We start from the raw sequence: 16719 nt of genomic DNA on the forward strand, positions 1-16719 counted from the left end.
GGGTTTCCTCCGGGTGCTCCGGTTTCCCCCACAGTCCAAAGACATGCAGGTTAGGTTAACTGGTGACTCTAAATTGACCATAGGTGTGAATGGTTGTCTGTGTCTATGTGTCAGCCCTGTGATGACCTGGCAACTTGTCCAGGGTGTACTCCGCCTTTCGCCCGTAGTCAGCTGGGATAGGCTCCAGCGTGCCTGCGACCCTGTAGAAGGATAAAGCGGCTAGAGATAATGAGATGAGATGAGATGCATTCTGACATAGAAATTATTCTCTACTTATACAAGCACATAAATACCTCATTAAAGCTCTTCACAGAATGGAGCAGTGTCACATCAACGGCACAACCAGTCTATCCCTGTTCTCAATCACAAGACTTCTGATTAGATTCACCTATTTACAATTACTTACACACACACACACACACACACTTGAATAGCCCAGACTTTCAGTTGTTTCAAACTTCCTTTGTATTATCCTCTACCTATTTAATCTCAGTTGGTTTCTGTCCTTCCTCCCAACTCTTAAAACATAAACCTGCACACCTGTCCTCCCATCTGCAGTTTATGACATTGAGTCTTGATGTGGTTTTGTCTTTTGGTTGCTTTGAAGAAAAATAAAATATGGCAGAGATATTTTGTGTGTTTTGGGTCTGATAGATGGTGAGAAAGCTCTGCGAAAGCAGGCACGTCTGGGGAAAAGCTCTGTGGGAAGTGTCAAACTGTTGTGAATTTCTAAATTAGGTAGGGAAGAGGTAGGTGAAGCTGTACAAAAAAAAGTCCTCTAGAGCCTCAGCCAAAGTTTGAAATATAGATTGAAAGACTGAAATACAGAACATTGCTGTGAGAAAGTCTGTTGGTTATGTCCATACCAAATAAGGTATAATTTAGGTGGGAAAAAAATACTGAAGACTGTTGTAGTGTGTGTGTGCCTGCATGTGTTTTATATAGAAACAGACACAAGAGAATGAGTAATGACCTCATAATTTGAAAACAATTAAAACTACTGTATATGAATGATACGTGATTTGTGAGTAAACAATATTTAGATATAATAGATACAAATGCATAATTTTAATCTGTTTATTTTTGTTAATTAAATAGTGTAGAATAATGTAGAATCTTCTTGATGCAATTATGCTCAGTAGCATAACTGCATCAAGAAGAAATAACTTGTCCTTGCACAGATTTTATGCCATATCGTAAATTATCATGAATTTGCTAGCTTCTGAAATGCCATACTGTGGCAGACGCAGGTATAGACAGTGTTGGAAGAGGAGCTGATCATCTTTACACCATCACCAAGGGTTGGAAATGGCTTCTGTGAGGTAACTCTTGACAGAAAACAATGCATTTCAGTAGAAAAAAAAACCCTCCTCCCTTTTACTTGAAGCTAAATCCTGGCATAATGCTGTACAAAAGGCCCTAACCATCATTAACTCAGCTTACCATAGTGTACAGATTAGAGATATGATGGAGTAGCTGTGGTTTCGCTGATAAATCAATACTCCTCCATCATTAACATCTCAATTGTTGCACTCTGTTGCATCTGCTTCCTGTCTTGCCTGTGGACTGCTGTATTCTTAATATTGTTAGAGAACTCATTCTTCCTACTTCTATAAGCACTATGCAAGCAACCAAGAAATAATGCAATTATACTGAGTTTGTGTTTGTATTTCTAACAGATTTCCTTAACTTGGGGCTTTCTGCTTCCTGATGGCCCACTCAGGCAGTGTAGAAGAGTCTACTAGCTTTAAGGTACACATTTGATCTCATTCTCATGGGGAAAGATGGACAACAGACTTCCTTTGGCAGATATTTCCTTTGCTATATGATGTACCATTCAAACATCTGTATAGTGGTTTGAAAAAAAAAAACCACATGGCTGCAGGTAACATTCACACCAAGGAAGGTTCTACTCCTCCCAAATTGGAAGTACTGGAAGAGTGTAATGGAGAAAACATTTATTGAATTCCCCTGGGACCCGGCTACAGGAAGAAAGAAGGAAGTAAACTTAAACTCCAAAAAGATAAAATAGATGAAGTGAGTTTTCTTCACTTTTTTTGTTCAACAACTTGCCTTCATTGTGGAAGTTAATTCCTCAGAAGAAAGGCTTGGGACTGTCCTGTGCCAAATTCAAAGGTCTCCAGTGAAAATACATCCCATTGCATTATTTTGAAGAAGCTCATGCTCATTGAGCTAAACTGTAACATGAGTAACCTGGAACTGTTGGCCTTCAAACTGGAGTTGGAGGAGTGGTACTGTATATCTTCAGAGGGTGTGGAATATCTGTTTATAGTGTACACTGATCATCGACTTGAAATCAGCAAGACACCTGACACCTCGCCATGCTTTATAGCTGTTGCTTTTCTCCTGTTACCAGATCACTATCTCTGATTGGCCAGGATCCAAGAATCCAACATCTCAGTAAGTCTTGCTAAGTCTTGTCCAAGCCCAAGAACACCTCCCATAGATGAGTTACATCCACTTCCCTTTCCTCAATGCCCTCGGTCCCACATTGTTATTAATTTTATCACTGATTTACCTCCTTCAGAAGGCATGAACACCACTCTGGTGGCCATTAGCAGATTTTCCCAATGTCCCAAAAACCCGTTTCACATAAGAAATCCCTTATTGTACAAGATAAAAACAACACAAGATAGATAATAAATTTTCATCCCCACTCAGTCTTCCATAATGGAAAAATACATTGTGTATTCCTGCCTGACTGTATTTAACAGAATGCTACAGAGCATGAACCTGCAAGACATGTAAAACATGCGAGATGAGATATGATGTATAATTCATGAGGAGGCAAGTTGATTATTGTGAAAACCCCAAGCTCAGACATTAGCTAGTTAGCAGCTTGGCACAAGTTGAGCTGCATCACATCTCTGTTGAAAGAGTTCACTTCCTGTTTCTGAATATTTGGTTTGTTTAAACAAAGGCTATTTATAAAATTTTTGGCTTATATCTGCCAATGTTTTCTTTGTTTGTTGTTTTGAGTTTGCCACTGCTTGCTTTATATTGAGGTAGTATGAATAGTACTGTCGCAATATCACTACATTATTATTTACGTCACCACCAGCAATGTCATGGCTGGTCATAACATGTAAATCTGATGACTCTGATTCCCACTAAAGCCATGACAAAAGATTACCATAAATGTTACTAGATCACCAGAGGATACAGTGCCTTGAAAAATTATTCATACCCCTTGAACTTTTTCACATTTTTCCACCTTACAACCACAAACTTAAAAGTTTTTTTTATTGAGATTTTGTGATAGACCAATACAGAGTAGCACATAATTATGAAGTGAAACGAAAGTGATAAATAGTCTTCAAAATTTTAAACAAATAAAAATCTGAAAAATGTGGTGTGCATTAGTATTCAGCCCCCTGTACTCTGATACCTCTAAATACAATCCAGTGCAATCAATTGCCTTCAGAAGTCATCTAATTAGTTAATAGGGTCCTACTGTGTGTAATTTACTCTCAGCATAAATACACTTGTTCTGTGAAGGCCTTGGTGGTTTGTTAGAGAACACTGAAGAACAAACAGCATCACGAAGACCAAAGAACTCACCAGACAGGTCAGGGATAAAGTGCTGGAGAAGTTTAAAGCAGGGTTAGGTTATAAAAAAAATTTATCCCAAGCTCTGAACATCTCAAGAAGCACTGTTCAATCCATCATTCAAAAATGGAAAAAGTATGGCACAACTGCAAACCTACCAAGACATGGCCGTCCACCTAAACTGACAGATTGAGTAAGGAGAGCACTGGTCAGAGAAGCAGCCAAGAGGCCCATGATCACTCTGGAGGAGCTGCAGAAATCCACAGCTCAGATGAGAGAATCTGCGCACAGGACAACTATAAGTCATACACTCCACAAATCTGGCCTTTTTGGAAGAGTGGCAAGAAGAAAGCCATTGTTGAAAGACAGGCATAAGAAGTCCCGTTTGCAGTTTGCCAGAAGCCATGTAGGGGACACAGCAAACATGTGGAAGAAGGTGCTTTGATCAGATGAGACCAAAGTTGAACTTTTTGGCCTAAATGCAAAGCGCCATGTGTGGCAGACAACTAACACTGCTCATCACCCTGCACACACCATCCCCACTGTGAAACATGGTGGTGGCAGCATCATGCTATGGGGATGCTTTTCTTCAGCAGGGACAGGGAAGCTGGTCAGAGTTGATGGGAAGATGGATGGAGCTAAATACAGGGCAATCCTGGAAGAAAACCTGTTGGAGGCTGCAAAAGACTTGAGACTGGGAAGGAGATTCACCTTCCAGCAAGACAATGACCCTAAACATACAGCCAGAGCTACAATGGAATGGTTTAGATCAAAGAATATTCATGTGTTAGAATGGCCCAGTCAAAGTCCAGACCTAAATCCCATTGAGCATCTGTGGCAAGACTTGAAAATTGCTGTTCACAGACGCTCTCCATCCAATCTGGCTGAGCTTGAGCTATTTTGCAAAGAAGAATGGGCAAAAATTTCAGTGTCTAGATGTGCAAAGCTGGTAGAGACATACCACAAAAGACTTGCAGCTATAATTGCAGCAAAAGGTGGCTCTACAAAGTATTGATGCAGCAGGGCTGAATACTAATGCACACCACATTTTTCAGATTTTTATTTGTTTAAAATTTTGAAGACCATTTATCATTTTCGTTTCACTTCACAATTATGTGCTACTCTGTGTTGGTCTATCACATAAAATCTCAATAAAAAACTTTTAAGTTCGTGGTTGTAAGGTGGAAAAATGTGAAAAAGTTCAAGGGGTATGAATACTTTTTCAAGGCACTGTAGATTAACATTTCAACTTTGCCATTTTGCTCCCATTCCCACATGACACCATTACAGCATAATAGCAGAAAATATACCATTTTCAGTGTGTGTGAGAATAGGGTATAAGCCCAATGACAAGAGGACATCAGCTTTATTCCACCAGCTTTACTCTTTTTTTAATTTCTTTATATTATGTGGAACAAATTATTGTGTGGAAAAATATCAAGTTCTATGCAACACCTGATGCTGATTTGAGCGCAATCAGCACATGTTGTAAGGACGCAGATGCTTTGTAAAGTATTATCATTATCACTGTCACATTTGTTTCTAGCCATGTTTATGACTCTGCTTTCAGTTTTGTACGTTTTGTTTTTGTAAATACAACCCCGATTCCAAAAAAGTTGGGACAAAGTACAAATTGTACATAAAAACGGAATGCAATGATGTGGAAGTTTCAAAATTCCATATTTTATTCAGAATAGAACATAGATGACATATCAAATGTTTAAACTGAGAAAATGTGTCATTTAAAGAGAAAAATTAGGTGATTTTAAATTTCATGACAACAACACATCTCAAAAAAGTTGGGACAAAGCCATGTTTACCACTGTGAGACATCCCCTTTTCTCTTTACAACAGTCTGTAAACATCTGGGGACTGAGGAGACAAGTTGCTCAAGTTTAGGGATAGGAATGTTAACCCATTCTTGTCTAATGTAGGATTCTAGTTGCTCAACTGTCTTAGGTCTTTTTTGTCGTATCTTCCATTTTATGATGTGCCAAATGTTTTCTATGGGTGAAAGATCTGGACTGCAGGCTGGCCAGTTCAGTACCCAGACCCTTCTTCTATGCAGCCATGATGCTGTAATTGATGCAGTATGTGGTTTGGCATTGTCACGTTGGAAAATGCAAGGTCTTCCCTGAAAGAGACGTCGTCTGGATGGGAGCATATGTTGCTCTAGAACCTGGATATACCTTTCAGCATTGATGGTGTCTTTCCAGATGTGTAAGCTGCCCATGCCACACGCACTAATGCAACCCCATACCATCAGAGATGCAGGCTTCTGAACTGAGCGCCTATAACAACTTGGGTCGTCCTTCTCCTCTTTAGTCCAAATGACACGACGTCCCTGATTTCCATAAAGGACTTCAAATTTTGATTCGTCTGACCACAGAACAGTTTTCCACTTTGCCACAGTCCATTTTAAATGAGCCTTGGCCCAGAGAAGACGTCTGCGCTTCTGGATCATGTTTCGATACGGCTTCTTCTTTGAACTATAGAGTTTTAGCTGGCAACGGCAGATGGCACAGTGAATTGTGTTCACAGATAATGTTCTCTGGAAATATTCCTGAGCCCATTTTGTGATTTCCAATACAGAAGCATGCCTGTATGTGATGCAGTGCCGTCTAAGGGCCCGAAGATCACGGGCACCCAGCATGGTTTTCCGGCCTTGACCCTTACACACAGAGATTATTCCAGATTCTCTGAATCTTTTGATGATATTATGCACTGTAGATGATATGGTATGTTCAAATTCTTTGCAATTTTACACTGTCGAACTCCTTTCTGATATTGCTCCACTATTTGTCGGTGCAGAATTAGGGGGATTGGTGATCCTCTTCCCATCTTTACTTCTGAGAGCCGCTGCCACTCCAAGATGCTCTTTTTATACCCAGTCATGTTAATGACCTATTGCCAATTGACCTAATGAGTTGCAATTTGGTCCTCCAGCTGTTCCTTTTTTGTACCTTTAACTTTTCCAGCCTCTTATTGCCCCTGTCCCAACTTTTTTGAGATGTGTTGCTGTCATGAAATTTCCAATGAGCCAATATTTGGCATGAAATTTCAAAATGTCTCACTTTCGACATTTGATATGTTGTCTATGTTCTATTGTGAATACAATATCAGTTTTTGAGATTTGTAAATTATTGCATTCCGTTTTTATTTACAATTTGTACTTTGTCCCAACTTTTTTGGAATCGGGGTTGTATTACACCTGCTAATAAACACTCTTCCTGCACTTAGATTTGTCTACTGCCACATACCTGACAGAATACTTGCAAAGTCTCTGTGAAAATAGTGTCCTTATATGCGTGTGCTGATTGTGCTCAAATCAGCATCAGGTGTTTCCCATAATGACTGGGTCCCAAGCATGTGCACAGTGTGCTCTGAAGGATCCCCGAATGTAAATACACTTTTTAAGTCTCAGTGAAGATTAGGCTGTGCTGAGCTGTTGTGTTGCTCATGCTCACGTCACCAGTGGCGGTTCTAGGATTTTTCTGAAACAGGGGCCACTATGGGGCCATATGTAACCTTCAGGGGCCAACAGTGTCGCCACCATCTTTATCCAGTGATAACGCTGCTTGAATGAACATCAATTCAACTATCTGGGGACTGTGGTCCGGGTAGTTCTTGTGGGTTGAAGCAGTCAGGTTCGCCCTCACTCTGGCTTTCATCATTTGAACCTGCACCATCCGATAGAGCTAATACAGAAATATGTCACAAAATAAATAACCCGTATTTCTATTCAAAATGCCATCTGACAACTACCAATTTAGTTATTTTAATAAATAAAATGCAATTAAGTACATTACACCCATACAACATGGCATCATTACCTAGAGGGTTATTATTACAGCTAAAGTTGAACTACATACAAGTCTAGAACTAAAGTAGACCCTTAAACTGTGCATTTCTCCTCTATGCAATCTCAATCAATACCATTTCCAGAAATACCGGTACAATACATTGTATTATTTGTAGTCATCTGGTTTTGCCTACTACATCATGTTTTCTCTGACCTGGTGAAGAGGGGCTTGGGCTAGCAGACTGGTACTGCAGTTGTTGACCGTCCTGTGGCGCTGGCTGGTGCCTGTGTACTTGTGCTGCCCTTGTTTAAATCCTCACTTTCAGTTTTTCTTTTGATAAGAAACTGCTGAATTCCCTGCACCTTTCTTTTCATGCTCTCTCTGTCTCTATATCTGCCAAACACGATAGTTAAGATTAACACAAAATCTTGAGCTTTGAATAAACAGGCTATTGCTATCTTACCAAACAAATTACAACTTAACATCGCTAACAAGTGCAGTGACTTACAAGTTTAGAAGCCAACAGCTTTAATGTAGTTACAGTTTAGTTTAATACAAACCTAAACTTAACAACCAACAAGAAGATTTGACTCACCAAAGAATGAATTCGCCTAGTTGAACATCAGTCTCGTCGCCGCTGACTGGCATTAGTACTTGTGCATCCTCTTTGACCGCATGGAAGCGGAATGGTAAACGCTGTGGTAACGTTGAGCAATGGAAAAAAAAACCTCCACGGGTCTGTTTCTTCTTCCATTCAGTTGTATTGACGCAACAGGCGCACTGCATTAGTACTTTGCAGTACATTGACGTGACGTCACTGTATATGAATGGGTACCTCGCTGCAATTCTGAAATTAAATCTTTTTTTTTGGAATTCTTACCTTCATGGAAACATACCATAGCGTTTTTGACCTCTCCGTTTGACACAAAGTCCCGCCGAATGTTTTTTCCTATTTTTCACTTCTACATTTAGAAATCTCTCTAGTACAACACACACACACACACACACACACACACACACACACACACACACACACACACACTTACACACTTTTGGTAAATTAAAAATCTGATGTCTTTGTTTCATTCAAAACGATTTGCACATCCAAAAAGTGAAACCTTCCCATCCTGATCAATAACTACTAACTTGTCTGAATGAAACACTACAAGCATGCCCCGTCATGGCAGCATAGTTACCATTGCTATGGGTCATGTGATGGTGCAAAGCCTCTATAGGTATAATATTTTGGTAATGCCCTGACACTTTGTGATTAACTTGCTCATGCCTGTAGGAAACTTTGAAATTTAACCTTCCAAATTACGTACCCTGATAATCAACAAACACAGAATATAGTAGCATCTGAGCAGAGGTGGACAAAGTACCCAACTTCATTACTTAAGTCAAAGTACAGATCCCACTGGTCAAATGTTACTCCAATACAAGTGAAAGTTGTACAGTCAAATTTTTACTTAAGTTAAAGTACTGAAGTACTTGCTTTTAAAAATACTTAAGTATTAAAAGTACATTTTCTGTCAACACATCCTTGTATTATTGCCACAACGCTTACAAAACTTAACACCATTACCAAAGACAGAAATGTGAATTCACAAAATGAACACATGCTGTGCCATCATGCTCATGGTGGTTTAATATTAAGCTAGCTGGTTAGTGAAGCTCCACCTGACATGCTAGCAAACTTTTCAAACTCAAAATCATATTGGGTAGCTAATGCTACTAGAAAAGAAAGATTTCTACATTCTGTTTATTTGGCAAGATTATGCTAAAACATATTTCTGAAAGGACTTCAGATAAATTAACATTATTCATGTTAGTGTAACTCCGTTTTTACATGCTAACTAACAGTGTCCAAGTTAACTAGCTGTGTGTTAACGTTAGCCGTGGACAAGGCTATGGCAACTTGGCGGGAAAATCCATAGAAAGTCATTTGACTAACCAGACTGCATAGCTATTGCAACATTATCACTAACTGTAAAAGCACAGACAACTTCATTGCAAGTTTTCTCTTGGAATAAAACGTTTATATCCCTCAATATGCTTCCGCAGGTCAGACGGTGAGTTTTTGTAGGCTGTAATGTGGTTCGCTTTTGGCAAACAAAGCAAACATTTAAAACAAAATAAATCTTTATTCCTTTCAGAAAACTGAAACATGGGTTCAAGGTATGGCTTTGGGTGTGTGTGCATTCCCCAGAAGAACCACCTCCTTCCATTCTGCCATCGACTCATCATGTTCAAATAATGCTGCTGAGAAAGAAAAAAACATCCTCTTTCAAAATTGCTTCATAGTAACGAGTAACAAGGACCTTGATAGAAATGTAGTGGAGTCAAAAGTACAATATTTGCCTTTCAAATGTAGTCAAGTTAAAGTCATAAGTTTCCAAAAAAAAAATACTCAAGTAAAGTACAGATACTCAAAAAGTGTACTTAAGTACAGTACTCAAGTAAATGTACTTTGTTACTGTCCACCTCTGCATCTGAGAGCATGGATGTATCCACATGGCAATAGCTATAGAGTGTTGTTGAAAAGGCTCCCACTTCTCTGACTAACACTCTCTAAGTAATTGTGACTCTCATGTGCCAGCATTTTCTACGCACTCCAAATGATGGGTTCTATAATTGGGTTATTTAATGATGTTATTTCCCCACACAGAAACAAGCAGTTGCTCTTCATTGGTCTTACCCTGATTGCTATTCACAATTCTCTTATTGTTATCGTGAGTGAAAATATTGATTGGCCTAGGAGCTCCTTTCAGAAGCATTGACAAGTTAAGTTTGGGAAAACAGAGAAATATTGCAAAAAGAAGATAAGAGAAATGAGAACATGTTTGAACACAGATGGCATGTCTAAAGAGCTCTGGAATGCCTCTGTTTCACCTCTATTTTAAGATGGACCATCTCTCCTCAGCAAATCAGCATTAAGATAATAAAGAGCAGTGTAGGCTACACATACATTTACATCTATGCATTTAGCCCATGCTTTTATACAAAGGGATGTAGAAGACACTTAATGGCAGATTCCATGCATGTGACTGCTAAATTAACAACATAATCTAATTGCCATTACATTACACTAAACCTTTTTCATTACACTAAACTATGGTTAAGTGCATATATTGTACTATAAAAGGCTATTATCCATATTATAAAGGGCATAAACTGCTTTGAAGCCCTTTTATGAACTTTACCCTAGATGTCAGTGACATTTAAACAATTCCTATTAACATCACATTTCTATTGTCTATGTTCTATTCTCTGTTGATAATTGAACAATGTTTTTCTGAAAGAATATTTGCTGTGTTCGCACAATAGTTAAAACGGACAATTTTCCACTACAGCAAAGTGAGGTCCAAAAGTCTGAGACCATTAAGGATGTTCGATTTTGCATTCTTTCTAATTAAATACAACAATTTTCATTAAAAATTATATTACTGACAACTTGAGTGTAAAATAGGAATCTTTGAAATATTTACATCAATTTGAGAGTTTCTTTGAACAATCCCAATTCCAAAAAAAAAAAAAGATGGAACATGTGTGAAATGTAAATAAGACCAGAATGTGATGATTTGCAAATCACGGAAACCCTATATTGCATTGAAAATAGTAAAAAGCCAATATCATATATGTTAAATATATGTTAAAAATGAGAAAACTTATTGGGGTATTGTTTGTTTTGTTTTTTTTAAATATTTTGCTCATTTTTAATTTAGTGCCAGCAACACATTTCAAAAAAGTTGGGACAGGGACAACAAAAGACTGGAAAAGTTATGTAATGTAAATAAAAAAAAAAACTAATTAGATTAACTGGCAACAGGTCAGTAACATGATTGGGTATAAAAAGAACATCCCAGAGAGGCGGAGTCTGTCAGAAGTAAAGATAGGGAGGGGTTCACCGCTCTGTGAAAGACTGTGTGGATAAACAGTGCAACAATTTAAGAATAATGTTCCTCAAAGTAAAATTGCAAAGGATTTGGGGATCACATCATCTATAGTACATAATATCATTAAAAGATTCAGAGAATCTGGAGAAATCTCTGTATGCAAGAGACAAGGCTGAAAACTGGCATTGGATGCCTGTGATCTTCAGGCCCTCAGGAGACACTGCATTAAAAGCAGACATTAATCTGTAGTGGAAATCACTGTATGGGCTCAGGAACACTTCAGAAAACCATCATCTGTGAAAAGAGTGTATTACTGCATCCATAAATGCAAGTTAAAACCATATATAAATAATATCCAGAAACACTGCCACCTTCTCTAGGCCCGAGCTCTTTTATGATGGACTGAGGCGATGTGAAAAACTGTCCTGTGGTCTGATGAATCGAAATTTGAAATTTTTTTTTTTAAATCATGGATGCCGTGTCCTCTGGGCTGAAGAGGAGAGGGACCATCCGGCTTGTTATCAGTGCACAGTTCAAAAAACAGCATCTGTGATGGTATGAGGGTGCATTAGTACAGATGGAATGAGACCCAGAACTTCTGAGCAACTGAAACTGTATATCAGGCAATAATGGGACATCATTTCATTTTCAAAACTACAGCAATTGGTCTCCTCAGTTCCCAAATGTTTACAGAGTGTTGTTAAAAGTAGAGGTGCTGCAATACAGCGGTAAACATGCCCCGTCCCAACTTTTTTTGAAACATGTTCCTGTTATCAAATTCAAAATGAGCATATAATTAAAAAAATAATAAATCAATAAGATTTCTCAGTTTCAACATTTGATATATTGTCTTTGTACAACCCCAAATCAGGAAAAGTTGTAACATATAGAAAATACAAACAAAAAAAGAGAAAGCAGTGAATTCTAAATTTACTTTGACTTGTATTTTATTGCAGACAGTATGCTTTGTTTGGTCAACTTCATTTCGTTTGTTAATATACATCTGTGTTTCAGGTTTATAACACATTCCTAAAAAAAAGTTGGGGCAATTTATGGCTAGTAATTAAATAATGATGCGATTTGAAACAGGTGATGTCAGCAGGTGATTGTAATCATGATTTGGTACTAACTCAGTATCCAGGAAAGGCCTAGTCTTTGAGGAGCAAAGATGGGCCAAGGATCTCCAGTTTGTCAACAAATGTGTGAAAAAATGATTGAAATGTTTACAAAAAAATGTTCCTCAGAGAAAAATAGGAAGGGATTTGGATATTTCACCCGCTACAGTGCATAATGTCTTTAAATGATTCAAGGAATCTGGAGGAACTTTGGTGCGTAAAGGGCAAGGGCACAAGCCTAAGCTGAACACCTGTGATCTCTGATCTTTCAAACAGCACTGCATCAAGAACCATCATTCATCCATAGCAGATATAACCACATGGACTCGGGATTACTTTGGCAAACCATTGTCAAGCACTATAATACAGAGTTACATCCACAAATACCAGTTGAAACTTTACTGTGCAAAAAGGAAGCCTTAGATTAGATTAGATTAGATTAGATTAGATTAGATTAGATTAGATTAGATTAGATTAGATTAGATTAGATTAAACTTTATTGATCCCTTTGAGAGGGTTCCCTCAGGGAAATTAAGATTCCAGCAGCATCATTACAGGATAAATAGAGAATAGAAAATAGAGAAAAAACTTCTAGATAAATTAAGTATTTACATATACAAATATAAAAAGAATAAGATATGGGGAAGAGAGGGGGGAAGAAAAAAAGGGACCAGCAGGAGAGGTATTGCACATTATATTGCACATTGTCCAGTATTGCTTATTGTCAGGCTAGGCTACTGCTCCTTCCCGTCCTCTGTCCTCCTGTTACACCCCCCCCCCGAGAGGAGTTGTACAGTCTGATGGCGTGAGGGACAAAAGAGTTTTTAAGTCTGTTTATCCTGCACTTGGGAAGGAGCATTCTGTCACTGAACAGGCTCCTCTGGTTGCTGATGACGGTGTGCAGAGGGTGGCTGGCATTGTCCATAATCCTCAGTAGTTTGTCCATAGTCCATAGTTATCTACATCCAGAAGTGCCATCAACCTCTCTAGTCTTGGAGGTATCTGGGATGAACCATCACGCAGTGGAAATGTGTATTGTGGTCAGATGAATCAGTATTTCAGGTCTTTTTTGGATGAAATGAACACCGTGCGATTCAGACCAAAGACAAAAAGGACCATCCAGACTGTTACCAGGATCAAGTCCAAAAATCAGGTTCTGTCATGGTATAGGGGTTTGTGTCCGTGCCCTTGGCAAATGTAACTTACACTTCTGTGATGGAGCACTAATGCAAGTACATTGAGATTTTGGAGCAACATATGCCGCCTTCAAGACAACATATTTTCCAGGGAAATTTCAACAAGACAATATAAAACCACATTCTGCACACATTACAAAGGCATGGCTGAGGAAGGAGAGGGTGCCTGTCCCCTCTGTCCCCAACAGAGAATGTGTGGCGACTTTTGAAAGGAGAAATATGACAATGATGACCCCATACTGTTGCACACTTTAAGACCTTTTTGCAGGAAAAATGGGACAAAAAAAACACCTGAAGTGCTTTGTCATGCAATTGCTCTGAGTGCTGTGCTATGCATCTCGTGCAGCTGAGCAGTTACTTCCAGTGGTCGAGTTGTAAAATCAAACCGGGGGGATGGTGAAATTTTTAGTCGCGTGTCGACCCATCGGTCGGTCCGTCGGTGGGAAACTGGTTTGCTTTTAGGAGGGTTTGCACACAACGTAGGTCTGTGGACCTTGTTCATTTACCAGACATATGGTATTTTGTGCTGATAAAGTGTGTAGTACACACTGTGTACCCTTTTTATTGTTGTAAAAAACATAATACACTGGTATTTTACTGTAAAACATGCACAGTGTGGATGTCATGTGTCATATTTAGTCAGTCTCCTGGCTGACATACCTACCACATTTTCCATATTAGAGTGAAATGCAGATGACAAATTTGAAGTGTAACTTCATAGTCATGGTAGGCTCCTTTTAAATCATTTGGTAAATAATTTATTAAAACCTCAGCAGGCAATGTAAATGAACAACTGAATCTTTTCATATCAAGTCAATAGATTTTTTATTCAAAGCTGAACATTGGGAACATTGAGTTAAATACAGAGGTAGGTACAGTGGTGCTTGAAAGTTTGTGAACCCTTTAGAATTTTCTATATTTCTGCATAAATATAACCTAAAACATCATCAGATTTTCACACAAGTCCTAAAAGTAGATAAAGAGAACCCAATTAAACAAATGAGACAAGAATATTATACTTGGTCATTTATTTATTGAGGAAAATGATCCAATATTACATATCTGTGAGTGGCAAAAGTATGTGAACCTCTAGCATTAGCAGTTAATTTGAAGGTGAAATTAGAGTCAGGTGTTTTCAATCAATGGGATGACAATCAGGTGTGAGTGGGCACCCTGTTTTATTTAAAGAACAGGGATCTATCAAAGTCTGATCTTCACAACACATGTTTGTGGAAGTGTGTCATGGCATGAACAAAGGAGATTTCTGAGGACCTCAGAAAAAGCATTGTTGATGCTCATCAGGCTGGAAAAGGTTACAAAACCATCTCTAAAGAGTTTGGACTCCACCAATCCACAGTCAGACAGACTGGGTACAAATGGAGGAAATTCAAGACCATTGTTACCCTCCCCAGGAGTGGTCGACCAACAAAGATCACTCCAAGAGCAAGGCGTATAATAGTCAGTGATGTCACAAAGGACCCCAGGGTAACTTCTAAGCAACTGAAGGCTTCTCTCACATTGGCTAATGTTAATGTTCATGAGTCCACCATCAGGAGAACACTGAACAACAATGGTGTGCATGGCAGGGTTGCAAGAAGAAAACCACTGCTCCAAAAAGAACATTGCTGCTCATCTGCAGTTTACTAAAGATCACGTGGACAAGCCAGAAGGCTATTGGAAAAATGTTTTGTGGACAGATGAGACCAAAATAGAACTTTTTGGTTTAAATGAGAAGCATTATGTTTGGAGAAAAGAAAACACTGCATTCCAGCATAAGAACCTTATCCCATCTGTGAAACGTGGTGGTGGTAGTATCATGGTTTGGGCCTGTTTTGCTGCATCTGGGCCAGGACGGCTTGCCATCATTGATGGAACAATGAATTCTGAATTATACCAGCAAATTCTAAAGGAAAATGTCAGGACATCTGTCCATGAACTGAATCTCAAGAGAAGGTGGGTCATGCAGTAAGACAACAACCCTGAGCACACAAGTTGTTCTACCAAAGAATGGTTAAAGAAGAATAAAGTTAATGTTTTGGAATGGCCAAGTCAACGTCCTGACCTTAATCCAATCGAAATGTTGTGGAAGGACCTGAAGCAAGCAGTTCATGTGAAGAAACCCACCAACATCCCAGAGTTGAAGCTGTTCTGTGCAGAGGAATGGGCTAAAATTCCTCCAAGCCGGTGTGCAGGACTGATCAACAGTTACCGCAAATGTTTAGTTGCAGTTATTGCTGCACAAGGGGGTCACACCAGATACTGAAAGCAAAGGTTCACATACTTTTGCCACTCACAGATATGTAATACTGGATCATTTTCCTCAAGAAATAAATAACCAAGTATAATATTTTTGTCTCATTTGTTTTACTGGGTTCTCTTTATCTACTTTTAGGACTTGTGTGAAAATCTGATTATGTTTAGGTCCTATTTATGCAGAAATATAGAAAATTCTAAAAGGTTCACAAACTTTCAAGCACCACTGTAGGTAACCAATAAGCTAAAACAAGCAACAGTAAATTGTAAATCTTCAGCTCTTCAGCTGTTGGTTCTCCTGCTTGCTCCTGCTCCTGTATTGTCTCACACTCCGGGTCCTCCAGCTCCTGTCGCACTGTGTTGCAGTTGCTGCTGACTGTCATCTGGAATAAAGAGCAGTGGATAAGATAATTTAATTAAATATAATTATAATGTTATTTCTGATTTATTTATTATCTGAACGAGGATTTGAGCTTTGAAAAATGACTGGATTCTTTCTGTAACGTTGATTCCCGCTGTTATCTAGGTCACGTGACACCTTAACGTTGACGGTTACCAAGGAGCTGCCTTGGATACTTTGATACTTTGCTTCGATACATACCAGCACTTTGATACATACTGGATACAAGCTAGAAAAATTAGTTAAAAGCAGGCATCTTTGGAAAGTTTCTTTGGAAAGGGGAAAAGGCCCATTGAGGAGACAGAAGAAGAGCCTATGATGAAGAAAAAGAAAGCTGCATTTTAGCAGACACTTTGTCGAGTCCTACACCAATCCTGCTCTGCCTTACATGTTGTGACCGGCTCTCTAATGAGGCACTGAAGCCTTCAAAACTGCTAGTGTCGTTTATTTTAGCCTTCCTGTCTTGAATAACACTTTTTGTTGCCT

The 16719-nt window shown here is 38.8% G+C and overlaps 1 protein-coding gene across 4 annotated transcripts in view; it reads left to right on the plus strand.

Moving 5' to 3' along the window:
- ccka (cholecystokinin a) overlaps positions 1–16719 on the plus strand; it is a 47578-nt gene that overhangs the window by 15795 nt on the left and 15064 nt on the right. For 2 of the 4 annotated variants that reach the window (XM_060922063.1, XM_060922062.1), the window contains exons 2-3: positions 1680–1752; positions 2378–2421. The exons of 1 other annotated variant lie outside the window; for it this stretch is intronic. In XM_060922063.1, the coding sequence (XP_060778046.1) occupies positions 1711–1752; positions 2378–2421 (86 nt within the window). In that variant the 5' untranslated portion in view covers positions 1680–1710. Of the gene's footprint in view, positions 1–1679; positions 2422–16719 lie in introns of all 4 variants that reach the window. One more of the 4 variants, XM_060922064.1, reaches the window with a different exon arrangement.

This window comes from Neoarius graeffei, chromosome 5 (genome assembly GCF_027579695.1).
Source record: "Neoarius graeffei isolate fNeoGra1 chromosome 5, fNeoGra1.pri, whole genome shotgun sequence".
Lineage (NCBI taxonomy): Eukaryota > Metazoa > Chordata > Actinopteri > Siluriformes > Ariidae > Neoarius > Neoarius graeffei.